This window comes from Trachurus japonicus, chromosome 7, assembly GCF_045865225.1.
Source record: "Trachurus japonicus isolate A0001 chromosome 7, Traja_1.0".
In the NCBI taxonomy this organism is placed as follows: Eukaryota; Metazoa; Chordata; class Actinopteri; order Carangiformes; family Carangidae; genus Trachurus; species Trachurus japonicus.
The window spans coordinates 31058124-31074459 of record NC_140913.1 but is presented as its reverse complement, the minus strand read 5'-3'; the positions used below and the strand labels follow the sequence as shown (position 1 = coordinate 31074459).

General features: G+C 44.4%; 1 protein-coding gene across 2 annotated transcripts in view; it reads right to left on the bottom strand.

Moving 5' to 3' along the window:
- Window positions 1–16336, bottom strand: part of iqsec2b (IQ motif and Sec7 domain ArfGEF 2b) — a 42231-nt gene that overhangs the window by 21715 nt on the left and 4180 nt on the right. The window contains exon 2 of one of the 2 annotated variants that reach the window (XM_085782828.1): window positions 2787–3011. The exons of the other annotated variant lie outside the window; for it this stretch is intronic. Within the exon in view, the coding sequence (XP_085638954.1) occupies window positions 2787–3011 (225 nt within the window). The remainder of the gene's footprint in view (window positions 1–2786; window positions 3012–16336) is intronic. 2 annotated transcript variants of the gene reach the window in all.

Below are 16336 nucleotides of genomic sequence, written 5' to 3'. Positions count from 1 at the left end.
TGTTTGGATGAGTACATTGTGCCGGAGGTGCAGCCGAACGAAGCGGGTGTGTGCGAGTCACATTCCTGTGGCTGAGCAATTACACCGACAGTCAGATAGATACTTCTTTCAAAAAGAAAAAAAAATGAAAGGAATGAAGTGTGTTCACGAAATATAGAGTAGATCTTTATTGTTGTTCAGTGTCAAACCAACAGGATAGGCGATGAATAAACAAGGTAATATGTGCGGAAACAAGTCAGATGAATATGTTATAAAACAAACAAGTCATAATGGTACAAGAAGGAGGTCGTAGGACAGGAGCAGTTTGCACAGATAACAAATAATGACTACCGAGCACATCAGAACTGACATGAGTCAACTAGTGGATCTAAAGATAAGCATGAGTGCGACAGTAATGAGCAGACATAGGTGATGCGTTCTGACAGCTTGATATGGCTGCAAGTGAAGAATTAAATAGCAGAGAGAGAAAATACAGAGAGAAGACGACAACATCGAGAAACCAGCTCACAAACCATATGATACATGAACAAATCAATGACAGCACACAGAGTACAAAACTGTCACAAACACTACAAGATGCATGCTCTTTTTCTATAATAAAAGACTTGTTGTTTTGGTTACACAGTGAGGTCTCCGTTTTTTGTTTTTTTTCCCTGTTTGTTTGTTTTTTTCTGGCAGCATAAAGTGAGATCGTCTTTTCACAGGTAAACGGCGGGCGAGCGCGTCGTTGTGCGGTCAGTTTCACACCTCCAGCTCCAGCTCAGCGAGAGGAGGGGCTGCTGCAGCCCGAGGCCGAGCAGCAGAACTGATGGGCGCCCTCATCGTCACCCTCCTCTCTTAGAAAGCAACATGGGGCAAGTCACAAGAAATAAAAAACCATATAAAAAAAGAAGAAGGAAAAGAAAAAGAAACAAACCAGGTAGGTGGACAGGACAGGACAGGAAGAGACAAGACAGGACAGGACAGGAGGAGGACAGAGAGCGAAAAAACAACATGAGCAAAAAAAAAAGCAGAGAGAGCAGAAAGAAAACACTGTAGATGGACACTAGAAATAATGTTTTCTATACATTCAGAGTGCGGGGCTTCACAGTGGCCTAGTGCCATTAGATGGCAGTGTTGGAGCATCGTGCGCTGGAGGAAGGGAGGAAGGGAGGAAGGGAGGAGGAGGAGTGAGAGGCCACAGTTGGAGGTGGCTGACAGGCTTTAGGGGAGAGTTGCAGGTGGCTTCTTAAAGGAGAATTCCAGTCATTTTCTAAGTAACGCACTATAGCTTAAATTAATTAAAGTTACTCCCTGTCTGTGTACAAAGATTTTTCTCAATACACGAGTCAAAATATAATTTGCGAGATGTTTATAAATGTGTTGTACAAAAAAACTAGAAAAGAGACTAAAAGGAGATGTATATCTGTTGTTGGAGTTAAACTATGGAATGATGACGCTAACCTGGATTTACGAATGTGTAGTTCATTTTCGGTTTTCAAAAAATGGTTTGCAGGGCAATTTTTGAAGGATACAAATGTTAATTCTTTTTTTCTCTGATATTTAATTTTCTTTACTACTATATATTTAAGTACTGTTAACCTTATTGGTTTCGGTCTTTTTCTGGTCTAGTTTTGTTTTTATGTATGTTTGTTTTTCATATTGTAAGAATCCTGGGTAGCTTAATTTGATATGAAAGACAGACATTGACATAAGCATTATGCTTCTGCCTGTGCCTTTTCAGTCACTACCTTGTTGATAATGTTTGTAGCTATTATGTGATGTGACTGAATAAAGAATTTCATCATCAGCTCTAGGTTCCCGAGTGCGACTATAGGAAAGAAATCGGAGAAAAATATCTATGTATATATATGACTGGCTCTCTTCCTGCTAGCTGCGCTACACTGCAGCGAAGCAATGGGGGGCAGTTCTTCTCACCGCGACTTTGGCCTCTATATAATGGTCAAATATCACTACACATGCTTTGCAAAAAAAATGATTTTGGATGGGGAAAAAGCATCAATATGACTAACTGCTTTAGTTCCATCTAAAATCATTTTTTCCTCCTAAATTCCTGTTTTCCTCACATTTCTTTGTCTTTGTTGATGCTCGACAGTCGACTAGTAAGATCTACCCAGGAAGCTACAGTAAACAGAGCTACGTGATAAAAACACACATGTAGCACAGCTCTCTCATATTAACAGAGTTATGCACACTCAGTGTTGTGTTGTAAGGGACTGGTGGATGTTGCAAAGCATGTGTAGTGATACTTTGAGCATTATATAGAGGCCAAAGTCACGGTTTTAAAGGTGCATTGTGTAGGAATTACTCCCGGTGTCTCCGCTGAGTTTCCGTGGTTTCCTACCGTCACGCTGCCACTCAATGTAAAAACATGGCGACACCACATGGCAGCCAGCACCGAGCTTACCCGCTCCATGTAGATATGAATGATATGAACGGCTAATTCAGAGCTGAAAGGAACACTTCAGTTTGTTGATGGGGGGGATTACTGATTAATGAAAAACAGACTTTTGAACCAAATAATCGATTTTCGTGAATAGAGAACAGGAGAAGTTACACAATGTCCCTCTTCAGTTCTGCCCCCATTACTTCGCTGTTTAACTGCAGTGTAGCGGTGTAGCTAGCAGGAGGAGAGCTAGGTCCTGGCTGCACATATTTTTCTCCGGCCTTTTCCTATGGTTGCACTCGGTGACGTAGAGCTGTAGAGCGTTATTTTGAAAATGACTGGAACTCTCCTTTAATGGGGGACGGGCGGGGTCGGATGTTTTTATTTGTTTGTCCCTTACCTGTCCTGCTGCGAGCTTTGGTCAGTGGAGGGGCAGCAGTACTGATGGAGGCTGACGAAGCTGTGAATGGTCAGACTGGTGGGGAACAGGGCGGCGGCGTAGGCAGCGCTGCCCCCACCCAACCCCCCCGCCGCCGCCACCGCCGCCGTGGGAGTGGTGGGAGCCGAGGCGGGCTGCCCTGAGATAGACGACGACGAGGACAACGACGACGGCGGACACTGGACACTGACAGGAAAGACAGGACACACACATACACACCGAAACACATAGAGAGACATGGAGAAAGCAGAGAGACAGAGAGACACAGACAGTCAGCGCCGAAGCAGAGAGAAAGAGACAGGAAGAGAGAGAGAGAAAGAGAGAGCATTGGTTTGAAGCTGCACACTGATATAGTGACAAATCATAGAGTGGTCATGGTTATACAAGGAATGGCACATTTAAATGGAGAAAAGATGGTAATTTGTGCCAGACTCAACAGCAGGCTGACATTTCAAGAGATGGAGCTTCACAAACACAGAAAAAGGCTTTTGTTGAAAGCACAGACACACTCAACTGCTACAGGTGGTTTATTGAAAAACACCAGGAAGAAAAAGAAGAAGAAGAAGAAGCAGCAGCAGCACTGGAGGTCACTTCATCTATAAATCTAAAATCTCCAGAGCTGTTAAATGAGAGTTTCTGCTCCTCCATTGATGGATTATATAACACTCTATAGTATCTAATGTGTGATCATCCTGCATGGAAATGGGAAACCACTTTTCAGTAATGCATGCTGCAAAAAAAAAAAAAACTGCACATGTAACACAAAAGCCTCTCTGCCGTCGTGCACCCTCCGCTGAGATGTTCCATCTGCAGATCGTGAGCGAGCAGCTGGAGAGTGAGCAGTGGTTGGGAAAGATTAGCATGTAAATGGATGGGTTTTTTTTTTTTCCCTTCTCACTGGGGCCAGCTGCTGTCAAGGACACGCAGTCCCCGTCATTCTCCAAGTCATGGAGGAAGTGAGACAGTGCAGTGACGCTGGAGGTGACCCAACAGAAACGTGTTAAGAGAAGCTCCAGTCAACACATTGTCTCCTCAAGTCGGACTGACAGAGCTCAGATTAAAGTGGAATTGCCGTATTTTTTACAATCTGGACCTTATTTCTGGCATAAAATACGATCATTTACTCACCCAGATAACTTTGGTGTCATTACAAATCGTTCTGATGAAATTAGCTCCAGCCGAGAGCCGCGAATATCCGTATAATGTGAGTCTACAGGGCAGCGGAATGCAGCCTCTAAATAACACATTATCTGCCACGAAACTCGTTCATTTCACCAATATTTAGTTCTGATAGGCTAGTGCTATTCCCCTCTGAGTCCGGGGTTAGCTGTTATCAACATCCGGGGTCTGTAGGTTGACCTACTAACCTCTGACCTGGATGATGTCATCTCTGAGCGCCACGCGGCTCATTCTGATAATAATCATTCTGCTTCGGCATTCAAGTCCATTTTTATCTCAACTAGCCGGAGCTTTAGTGAGTCCAGGTTGAGGAGAGGAAGCCTGTGGAAGCCGAACTTCATTCAGCTGCTCATTTTGTTCTGACAAGTCGGAAACACGCAGAAACGAACCGCAGCATTAGCGGTAACAACAAGCTAAGCCGGCTGCGCGGCGCTCAGAGATGACATCATCCAGGTCAGAGGTCAGTAGGTCAACCTACAGACCCCGGATGTTGATAACAGCTAACCCCGGACTCAGAGGGGAATAGCACTAGCCTATCAGAACTAAATATTGGTGAAATGAAGGAGTTTCTCTGCAGATAATGTGTTATTTAGAGGCTGCATTCTGCTGCCCTGTAGACTCCATTATACGGATATACGCAGCTCTCGGCTAGAGCTAATTTCGTCGGAGGACTATAATGACACCAAAGTTATCTGGGTGAGTAAATGATCGTATTTTATGCTAGAAATAAGGTCCAGATCGTAAAAAATAGCAATTCCCCTTTAATCTGTAGCTCACAGCTCCAGCATAACTGGTGTGTAAAAGTTAAAAACACACACACACACACATAATACACACATGCTCGTAAAATTCACACTAGTGCACTAAATCCACCTCCTGAAAATAGTTCCAGACAAACATATTTAATCCTGTTTGAGCCCCGTTTGCTGAAAACTTCACTCCCCTGCTGTTTTACTAAATCACTGAGCCTGTTTTTAGAAATGAAATGATATCCTCATGGCGTTGTCTCAGAGTTATAATTAAAATCTCTATAATAACAACAAGCGAGTAAACAAAAATAATGGTAAAAAAGGAAAACCATTATGGCACTGTCCAGCAGCTAAATAGCAAACAGCTACTGACGAGCTGATGGAGCGTTTAGCTGCTAAAAAGATCCAGACGTTTCCCTCAGGAGTCGGTAGAGACTAATAACACCAGACTTACAGTACATGACTCCAAATGAGTCTCCATAGCAACCAGGTGTGTAAATAAGCGACTATTTTCTCACAAGTTCTCTATATGAGTGGTTAAATGTCAATGTTGTGTTCGAGAGCCACAGGAAAGGGTAGGAAAATTGGAAATTAATGAACTTACACCGTTGGTTTTGGGGGGTTTATGTGATTTTTTCTCTCTCTTTATTAGTGTTGCGGTACCCAAGATCACATTTGTGTGACAGTGACAGTGACATTATATTATATATTTATTTATATTATATTTAAAGGGACAACGAGGAGTTTTGGAAAGCAAAGTGTTTTCACACTACATTTCCCATGAGCCTCCGCACACACTGTGAAATTCTTGGACCGGCGCAAGACGGACGAAAGCGAAAACATTTGCCAAGAATGTTTTCATTGATCAAGAATGAAAGTCGGAGGTTCGAAGACAATCAGATACTGTCGTAGTTCATAAACGGCGATCCGGCGGCGTTATTCCCTTGACCCGCCGGGCAGCGTCCATGAAACCGAAAGTAGGAAATGCTGGGCGAGTCGACCACTAAATAATAATATCACAATAACTATACAGACAAAACGATATATTTATAGAAAACGGACCCATTAACAAGTGGGTAATGTAGATTCATCCACATTAATATGAGACTCTTTTATAACCAAATACAAACTCCTCTGGGAATCTTTAACTCGACTCTGAATGTGAACAAGACTCACTGGAGATTCCTGCACTGAGCTGCTGTTAACTGAGTTAAAGGGTGACTAACCAGAGGAGGGGGAAATGAAAGTGTTTAAGGATATAATCATGTAGGTGGAGCGTTTGCTTAGTACAGACGATAAAAAAGTCCCAATTAAAAAAAGAAAAAAAAGAAAAAGAGAATAAAGCTGCTATGGGCTATTTTAAATAGGACTGTGTGGAACAAGAGCTTCTTGTTCGTTTTCTATTTTTAAAGATTACGCTGCCACGGCGGCGAGATGAGCAGAGTTTGAGGCTTAAATTGCGAGAAGAGGAAAACGTACAGTTAATATCTGCTGTCAAGATGTGACCTGCATGTGACTGGTTAATTCCTCTTTCATTAGGGCTCTGCAGAGGAAACACCGCGAACACATGAACCCACTGACCTGCTCAGCTTCAGATGGAGATGTGAGGAGAGGCAGAGGTGCTGTTATGTAAGAGATTGTGCTTGTACACACACACACACACACACACAGACACACAACACACACATACACTGTGTGGTCTCTCACTGCCAAGATTTGTATTTCTTTTTTCTTTCTTTTCTTTTTTTTACCAGCAGTAACTGATTCCTCCTGTGAGAGTGCAGCATCCCCCAGTGTGGTGCTGAGTGTTGACAGGCTCATCTAGGAACTGAATTCTGTTTCATGATACAGTTTACGCATTAATCCCTGAGTGCACACACACACACACACACACACACACACCTTCCTCCTCCTCCTCCTTTTTTTACTCCTCCATAGAAAAACAAACACACATGATGCTACCCACACACACTCTCACTGTGCAGCTACATCTCTCTCTATGTGTGTTTTGTTAGCATTTAGCACAGTGACGATAATGATGACAGATGAAGATGTGAATAGAGATATAACTTCAGAGGGATGTGTTGTATATTCTGTAAGTCAAAAATCAGACAACTAAAGAAATTAAGATGTACAACAGTAACAACTGTCAATCTCTTCTCTTTTTTTGACTGTTATTTGCTGATATTTGTATATTTTAAAGCCCCAGTGTGTAACTTATTTGGCTTTTTATTAGCAACAAAAATCAAATATTGCTTTCATAAATACGTATTTCACTGAAGTCGAATCACAACCGCATAAATGAAAGCTTTCTCGTACCTTAGAATGAGTTGTTACAAGTCGTTACAAATACATAAGTGGGCGACGCACCGAACCGAGGCGGCCATGTTGCATCGCCATTTTTTACATTCAGTGGCAGCGTGACCGTAGGTAACCACGGAAACTCACCGGAGCTGTCGGCTCGGCCTGTTAAAACTGTCACCACTGTGTAGTGTGAGGAAGGACGGAGGCTCTGGTGTTGCATTCAGGTGCAGTCAGGCAGACGGCCGTCGGCAAACCAACCGGATGTCATTTTACTCCACAGAGAAAGACGGTAAAACGTGGGTCAGGTAAACAATACGACATCACCATGACAACATATTGTCACGCCTGTATTGTTTTGCCTCGTGCTGGCGGACCACTTGTTTACATAGACGCTTGTTTATCCTGTTACATGCAGCGTCTGTTGTCTGTCTGACGTCTGCCCGATTTCACGTGAATGCAACATCAAGAATACGTTCCGACATGCAACCGCACCGCTAGATGGGGGGAATTCCTACATATTATACCTTTAAAGGCCTTGCCTAGCTGATCTAATTTCTAATGTAAAATGAGGCGACATGTCAAGACCGAAATAAACTAAACTAAACTAGAAAAAAAAAAAGATATGAATCAAGGTTTGAGAAATATTTGTGAAGAGCAGAGAGGAGCCAAGGCTCAAAAGGCCAAAAAAAAAAAAAAGTGGTACATTGGAAGAACGCGTGAGGTGGCGTATATTTAAAGCAGTGAGTTGACAAAGGCTGGAGGCAGGAGGAAGAGTGGGAGGAGAGAGAGAGAGAAAGAGAGAGAGAGCTACATGAGAGTGGGAGAGGGTGAATAACGGAGGAGGGCAAGGGTGAAAATAATCAAGAGAGAAGACGGACAGCGATGGGAAACGGAGACAGGATGTGGAGTGATGATGGTGATGATGAGGAGCGCTGCTGGAGTCAGTGTTTCCTCGAACCTGTGCAGCAGCAGCGGCAGCGGTGTGTGTGTGTGTGTGTGTGTGTGTGTGTGTGTGGGCGTCGGCGTGTAGGTGAGTCTATGTATAGACGAGCGAGCGAGGAAGAGTGGGAGCGAGGCGCACATGCAGCGATCACAGGAAGAAGAAGAAGAGGAAGAAGACATCATCGTGTGTGTGTGTGTGTGTGTGTGTGTGTGTGTGTGTGTGTGTGTGAAGCAGCAACAAAAACAAAGTGTAGGTAGCTTTATAATCTGAAAACACAAACAAAACGTGCCACAAGCGACTTCACGTCTTCATCATCATCATCCCCCTGTATGAGATCAGAGTGTGGGAGCCGAGCGACTGCGTCATCGTCGTCACTCCACCCGCCCGACTCCGACTCCTCGCCGACAAACAAACAAACGCACACACACACACATCCCATAACCACACATGCTGTGTCGCCGCCTAAAGTTAAGAGTGTGTGTTTTTCTTTTTTCTTTTTAATAACACAGCTCCACATCCCCTCCCTCCCCTCTTTCCCTTTCACCAGCTCTTCCATGTGCAAACCCCCCCCCACCCCTCCTTACACACACACACACACACACACACACACACACACACACACACACACACACACATACACACACACATCCACCATCCACAGCGAGCTTGAGTCTCCTGCTGCTTGGCAACAGTGCGGACTGCCTGTGTGGGCGTTTTGGCGTTGAGTGCCAGGCGAAAAGCACTGACAAGGAGGGGCAACAGTTACAGTTACGACTCGACTACGCAGCAGCACCAGGCACCTGCTGTACCCTGTGAGTGTGCATGAGTGTGTGTGTGCATGTGTGTGAGTGTGTGCATGTGTGTGTGCGTGTGTGTGTGTGTGTTGGACTTGAACTGGATATGATTCACCCAGTGAAGAACAATTAGACTTCATTTGAATGTGAAGTGGGAGTAGCACAGAAGGAGTAATTCAAGAAAATGATCCTCTCAGATCAGATCACCACGGGGACGGGAAGGGTTTTTATAGGACTGCCAAGTCTGAAAACAGATCCAGAGGTTATGAAACATGATTTAATGGTTCCGCAGTTGTCGACCAGAGATTGAAAAAACTTTTCAATGAAAAACAGAAAGAGAGAGAGAGAGAGAGAGAGAGAGAGAGAGAGAGAGAGAGAGAGAGCAGGTAGGTTCGGTAACCTGTGATTAATAACAGAGAACGGCACTCATCCGTCTTCAACACGTCTCCTCCATCCCCATCAAGCCGTCATTCAATCCTGCTTCTGTCTTTCACCCTCCTGCTCCCGCTCCCACTCCTACCCTCTCTCTCTCCTCTCCATCTCTCTCCATCTCTCTCTCTTTCTCTCTCTATTCTGTGTCTCTCGCCCACAGAGTTCTTCACAGAAGAGCTCACAGCGTTCCCACGGTAACCAGTCTCCCTATTCTGCTCCACAGAAACGTGTGTGCATGAGTGTTTGACAAACATCCCGCCTCAAAAAGTGCCACTTATCTGCATTTTCTTTAAAAAAAAAAAAAAAAGAAATGAAGTGAAGGGCAATGAATCAAGTCACAGGGAGAGAAACGATGGAGCAGCAGCAGCCGTGTTAATGAAACGATGACCTACACAGTGTGGACGCTGAGGAGCAAGGGGCGTCATTTATGGGGGGATAGTTCAACATTTTGGCAAATTGGCCCATTGCCATAATCCCTATAGTCATAGCAGTAGGTTCGTTACCTTCAATTGTCGGTGCAAGCTGCTTTTAGAACGACGGAGCAGAGCCGTGAGCTGCTCAGAGCTACGCTACGGAGGCTAATGGGATTTCTTGGTTTCCCTCATCAAACTCATCAAATACACAATCCAACAACAAAACGCTCTGGTGGACAAGTTGTGACCTGCACATTCACCACGCTATGAGATATGTTAAAATATCCTTTTAACAACAAAATCAAATACATTATGTTAAATAATGGTGTAAAACCTTTTACTACTGTTAACGAATATGGAAATTACAAAATAAAGAGGTAAATTAGCCTTCACCTTAAGTTAATGATTTTGCACTCTTCCTCGCATTGGGACACATTTACATTTACATTTTTGCTTAAAAAATAAAAGGAAAACCTTCTATGGGCAGAGATCTTATGGTAAACCAAAGTTACACCCTTGCTGAGGAGTGATGTGAGTGGGGAATGATGGGATCCACAGTGATGTTTAACCCGCCAATGAGCGGCCGGCGGGCTCAGCGCTGTGCCCACCTCTCTAATAACAAAGCAGCAGCGCCAACCTCTGTGTTAATTTACCACTGGACACACAGCTGCAGACTTAAGACAAAGCAACAGACGAGAGAAAAGGAGGAGGAGAAGGAGGAGGAGGAGGGAGTTGTGCCAGAATCAGGATGTGTAGCTGCTCCCCTCAACCTCAACCTCCACTTCCACCGCCATCATCATCATCATCATCATCATCATCATCCACCACACCCCGGAGTGAGGTGAAGGGAGCTGGAGCTGAAGGTGGAGGTGGAGGAAGATGAGTAGATGGAAATGCAATATTGCAACTGCCTAGAGGACGGCAGCTTTACAGTTTCCACAGCAACTATAACTCTCACAGCCAGCGCTCGGGGTCCAAGGACATTTCACTCTCTGTGAAAAACCCAACAACTTTACACCACCACCACCACCACCACCACCACAGCTACAGCTAGACAACAAGAAGTCTCCTCTTGTCTCCTCTCCAGGTGACGGCCGGTGACCGTAGATAGTGATGATGATGAATCTAGAATAGCTGTCGACAAGCAGGTGAGACGTGTGGGATGAGAGAGGCGAGGTCAGAGCGTCTGGAGGTACAATAACAACTCTTCAGGTCATGTTGTAGACCAGGGGTGTCAAACATGTGGCCGGAGGACCAAAACCGGCCCGCCAGAGGGTCCAATTAAGGCCACGGGATGAATGAGTGTGAAAATTATATAGAAGACAGAAGAAGGAGGCATAATGTTGTTGAAATTGCACAGATTTTTCTTGGGAAATTTCAGGTTGTTCATAATGTTTTGTAAAAGAATAGTTACGTAAACATCTTAAAGGGATAGTTTGTTACTTTTAATTGTCGGCTATTGTCAGAGCAGAGCCGTGAGCTGCTCAGAGCTACGCTACGGAGGTTCATGGGATTTCTTGGTTTCTCTCATCAAACTCATCAAATACACAATCCAACAACTCCACAACGCTCTGGTGGACAAGTTGTGACCTGCACATTCACCACGCTATGAGATAATAACAGAACGTTACCAGACAGAGTTGTTTTAGAGGGAAATTCATGCAAAACCACTGATGCACATTCCCGTCGGGACAGTTTTTCAGCAAGCAGTCTCTGTATTTACCTCTAAAACAACTCTGTCTGGTAACGTTCTGTTATTATCTCATAGCCGTACTAAAAATATCTTGCACCGACAATTAAAGGTAACAAACCTACTGCTATGACTATAGGGCTTATAGCAATGGGCCAATTTGCCAAAATGTTGAACTATCCCTTTAATTGTGTACTTCTTTGCAGTAAAACAAAAAGAAAATTTAGGATTCTCGTTATTTATAGGTTATAAATGCTCTTATTTTACTGGGCAGGCCGACTTGACATCACATTGCGCTGTATGTGACCCCCTGAACTAAAATACTAAAATAAGTTTGATATGCCTATGAATAACTATGAATCTTTTCTGCTTCTACATGTGATGTGCATGTTAAGTTTGTGCACTGTGCTGCTGAATATGACCATCTGCAAAGAGAGGGAGAGAGAGCGCCAAGGTCAGTGGTCAGTCTACATCGGGGAGGGAGGGAACGCAGCCGGGGCCTCATATTGCATCAGGCCATGTTTACCGGAAAATAAAATACGTGTCCTCATGAATCCTGAGGAACCTGTGGTTAAATATAAATGATTTTTTTTTAAACTAAAAAAAAAAAAGAGTATGATGATATTTTGTGAGCACACGCTGCTGTATGAAGCCATGAACACTCACTTCACTCAGAAATGACGAGTAGAGAAGGCAGCAAAAAACACACCACCCACACACACTTGCCTCCCACACACACGTACACACACACATCCATCATTTAAATTTACATTTACATTTAAATCAACCTAAACGACATCGCAGTGAATCATTAGCAACAGTGTGATATTTTACTTCTAGTTCGATTTGAACATTATTTAAAACCACTACTTAGAAAAAAAACCCACACAAAAACAAGACTGCGATCGGGTTCTTGAGGAAAAACAGCAGCTGCAGCTGTGTTACTGTGGTTTTTTTGTTTTTTTTTCTTCTAGAAAGTCCTGCCGAGTCCAGAGAGAATAGATTTCCTCCCATCACATCACACAGACCGTTCGGAGCAGGTCAGTACAGGCTCAGCTGAACGAACCCACACATTCGCCCGAGGCCGGTTTTCTTTCTCTAAGTTGTATCTGCACATCTTTAGCTGCTCAGCTATAGGATGTAAAACACAGGAGGAGAAGGTGCTTAAACTCCACATACACACACAAACACACATACACACACACAAGCGCGATATTAGCGAATATTCAATTGACCTAAATGGAAAAAAAAAAATAGCCGTGATTTCAGTGACGAGCAGGAAAAAGGAGGAGCGGGTGAGAAAAGAAGGGGAAGAGAAAGAGAGAATAGCACAAAAGTAATTTCTGCAGCTTCTCTGAGTCATATCTGCAGCAGTGGGAAACAGAAACAGCGAGGGGGAGAGCGTGAGTGTGAGTGTGTGTGTGTGTGTGTGTGTGTGTGTGGGTATGTGATAGAGAGAGACAGAGAGAAAGAAAGAGAGAGAGAGAAGGAGTGGGGGTTGTGAAAAGGGGGGGGGGGGGTTATGTGTAGTAGATCTTCACAGAAATTAGCAAAATGAAGCTCATCACTGCTCCAGAAACAGAATTAATGTCAATTTGTGAGAGAGCAGAGCAAAGCAGAGGGCTATGGTGAGATGGATGGATGGATGGATGGATGGATGGATGGATGGATGGATGGATGGATGGATGGATGGAAGGGCTGGACGATTTATCATTTTCTGATCGAAATTGCGATTTTAGACAACAATTTTTTGCAGTGCTCCTGAGTGACCCAGGATCTGTTCATAAATATGTTCATGTGACATTACCCAGCGCTTCACGTGTACAGTAAAATGTTAATGAAAATTAGATTATATATCACTACTAGTACACGCCCCCACTACTTAACTTTAGTTTTTTTTCTTGCATGATTAGAGCAATGGCATTTAATGTTTTATAATGTAATTTTCTGTCATGTTTGTAAATGTTACTGTACATTATGAATATTGCACTGAAGCTTGATTTGAAGAAAATCATAATAATAATAATATCTGCCAGAAAAATCGCAATTAGATATTTTCCTACAATCGTTTAGCCCTAATGGATGGACGGATGGACGAGTACACAAGCACCAAGCACCTTCACCGTCTCTTCAGAGGCAAGGCAAGAAGGGCAAAGACGACGACTCTCCTTCCTTCCTTCCTTTATATAATGTTATATAATAACACTGTCCTGACTTCCAGCACCACAGGGGGTTGGGTGAGGGGGCGAGGGGGCGAGGGGGGTGAGGTGGAGGGGTGAAGTGGGGGGAGTGGAGGCTGTCACCGAGTCCTCTGGCTGCCCCGGCTTCTCATCCTGTGAGCTGCATGAGCTGCACAGCTGCATGTAAATAAAGCACATAATGAAGGATGCAATCTTGCAGCCGTACAGAGAAGAACAGGAACGGTCACATCACTGGGACACGGTGGTGACGGCCTGCGTGTGTGTGTGCGTGCATGTGTGTGTGTGTGTGTGTGTGTGTGTGTGTGTGTGTGTCGGTGGCGGAGGCTACAGGGTCACATTATCTGTCTAATAATGGACGTCTCAGGTGATATCCTGCAGTGCACACATATACACTCACCAAAAAAATAGAAAAAAGACACACCAATCACACATATATGCTCAGCAGTAATTATCACCCCTGGGCCAGTGGTAATTATACTCTGGTCACACTAATTAATCTCTCATGCACTCTAATATGTGTGTGTGTGTGTGTGTGTGTGTGTGTGTGTGTGTGTGTCTACCTCCCTCTTTCACAGGTTTTTATATAAAGATGCACACACACACATATGTATATACACAAAAAAATGCACTTGCACGACCTCTCTCCCAAAATAACAACAAAAAAACATCTGCCATGCTCACAGCGAGCTGCGCCGATGCCCTCAACCCCGCTGCCTCTTGGAGAAGAGGAGGAGGAGGAGGAGAAGGAGGAGGAGGAGGAGGAGGAGGAGGAGGAAGGACTTGACGTCAAATATACTTCTCCCCCCCAAACCCCCCCCCCCCCCCCAAAGGCCTCAGACTCTCACATTGTTCACACTGCCATTAACAGGAGGAGAGGAACCAAACATTCGGGACAGCTGTTTGTACGGCGCGCCGCTGGGAGCAACAAGAGGAGAGGAGAGGAGGGAGGAGGGAGGAGGAAGGGGGGATGGGGGTGGCAACTTTGTTTTGATGCAGTTGCTGCACGCATGGATAAAAAAATTATTAAAAAAAAGAGGGGGCTCGGGGGCGGGCAAGTTTATTCAACTTCCTTGTTCAGGAAAAAGAAAATTGCCGAGCTGTGTGATTCACAGAAAGCAAAGAGCATAGATGAGGAGTTCACCCGCTGGAGGAGCAACAACTAATTGACCCTGTTGGCCTTCTGATTGGTCTGCTGATCTACCAATCAGAGCGCTTCTCCCCATGTCACGTGTTGCGCAGCATTCTAAGGTTGGACAACCCTATGGGTGAAACCCTATGAAACTAGATAAGTAGACAGCAATTTTTTCGGCAAAAACTACTTTATAATTTTTCAATATGGTTAAAATGTGCCTGGGGTTCCTGCAATGGCGACTCAGGATATCTGGAACGTATTCCCAGAGTCATTTTTATCCCATTCCCCAAACCCAAGACATCAATAAACATACTTGCAAACGTAACATTACTGTTGCTAATGTCTTTTGAACTTTGTGAAGTTTTACGAGGAGAAACGGGAGATCGGCGGAGATTAAAGGGATACGCCAACATTTTTTTTTTTCATGTCTTGCCTCACTCCCGAGTCCATGACCAGCAGATAGACACCATCCTTTCGACTGTGTGTGCAGTAACAAGGGAGATATGGGCAGAGCTGGCACACCGCTAATTAGCTTAGCTCAAACGCTGGAAGTGTATAGGTAGCATTAGCCTGCCTCCACCTAAAGTCATCAGAGGAACTCTTCAGCAACTCTAAACAGAAAACCGGCAGGCCGATCTTTGTCTCAGAGCTGACAAAACTCTCTGGTAAGGCATCTTGAGCGGTCAAATGCCAGTAACGGGACAAGATCGGTCAAAACGGAGGGTTCAAGCAAAGACGGTTTATTTTGGTTCAAGCTAGCTACATCGAGGGTAGGTTAGCTTCCTATTTCAAAGTAAAAGCACAAATTCTATCATCATGGTTTTCTGTATGTAAAGGGCAACGGGTGTTTTATTTTGTGAAAGTAACCGGAAGTGTGTTGGTCACAACGGCTAGCTTGAGTAGCGCCGAATTCATCCGAACAAAATTGTAAACAGCTGGTATTTAGACAAATTAACGACACACTGCTGATCTAAACGGCTACTTTCTCACCTAAAAATGTTTGAAATGTCGATAAAGTGATATATTTACAGAGTTTAGAGCTAAAATGAAATCAGCTTCTGACTGCTGATTTTGGCTCAGGTAGGAGGCAGGCTAACACTACCCATGCACTTCCAGCGTTTGAGCTAAGCTAATTAGCGGTGCGCCAGCTCTGCCCGTATCTCCCTTGTTACTGCACGCACAGTCGAAAGAATGGTGTCTATCTGCTGGTCATGGACTCGGGAGTGAGGCAAGACACGAAAAAAAAATGTTGACGTATCCCTTTAAATCTGCCTAATTTTCAATGGTTTCCAATGGGAGTTAACCCTTTCCGTGACCATTATTGTTTGTCCAACCTAGCAACAGTAACCGTGGAGGGCGGGACTTGACAAAGGGTCGACTGGACAAAAACAAAGACGCCTCAGCTTCTCTCAGATCTCCCTCTCTACCTCCCTCTCTCCCTCCATCCATCCTTTCCCTCCCTCCCTCCCTCACACACCCTGTTGACAGATGGCGAACCAGTGTGTGTGTTCCACCTTGTCTCTTTTAGACTGAAGCACGCTGAGTAAGGTCGCTCAGTCACTTTCCTCCCCCTTGTCGTCCCCCCAACCCTCCCTCCTCGTCCCTCTATCTACCCACATCTTTCCTTCTGTCTGTGCCTCTGATTGGAGCCATATTTAGAGCATCGTGGCGCTC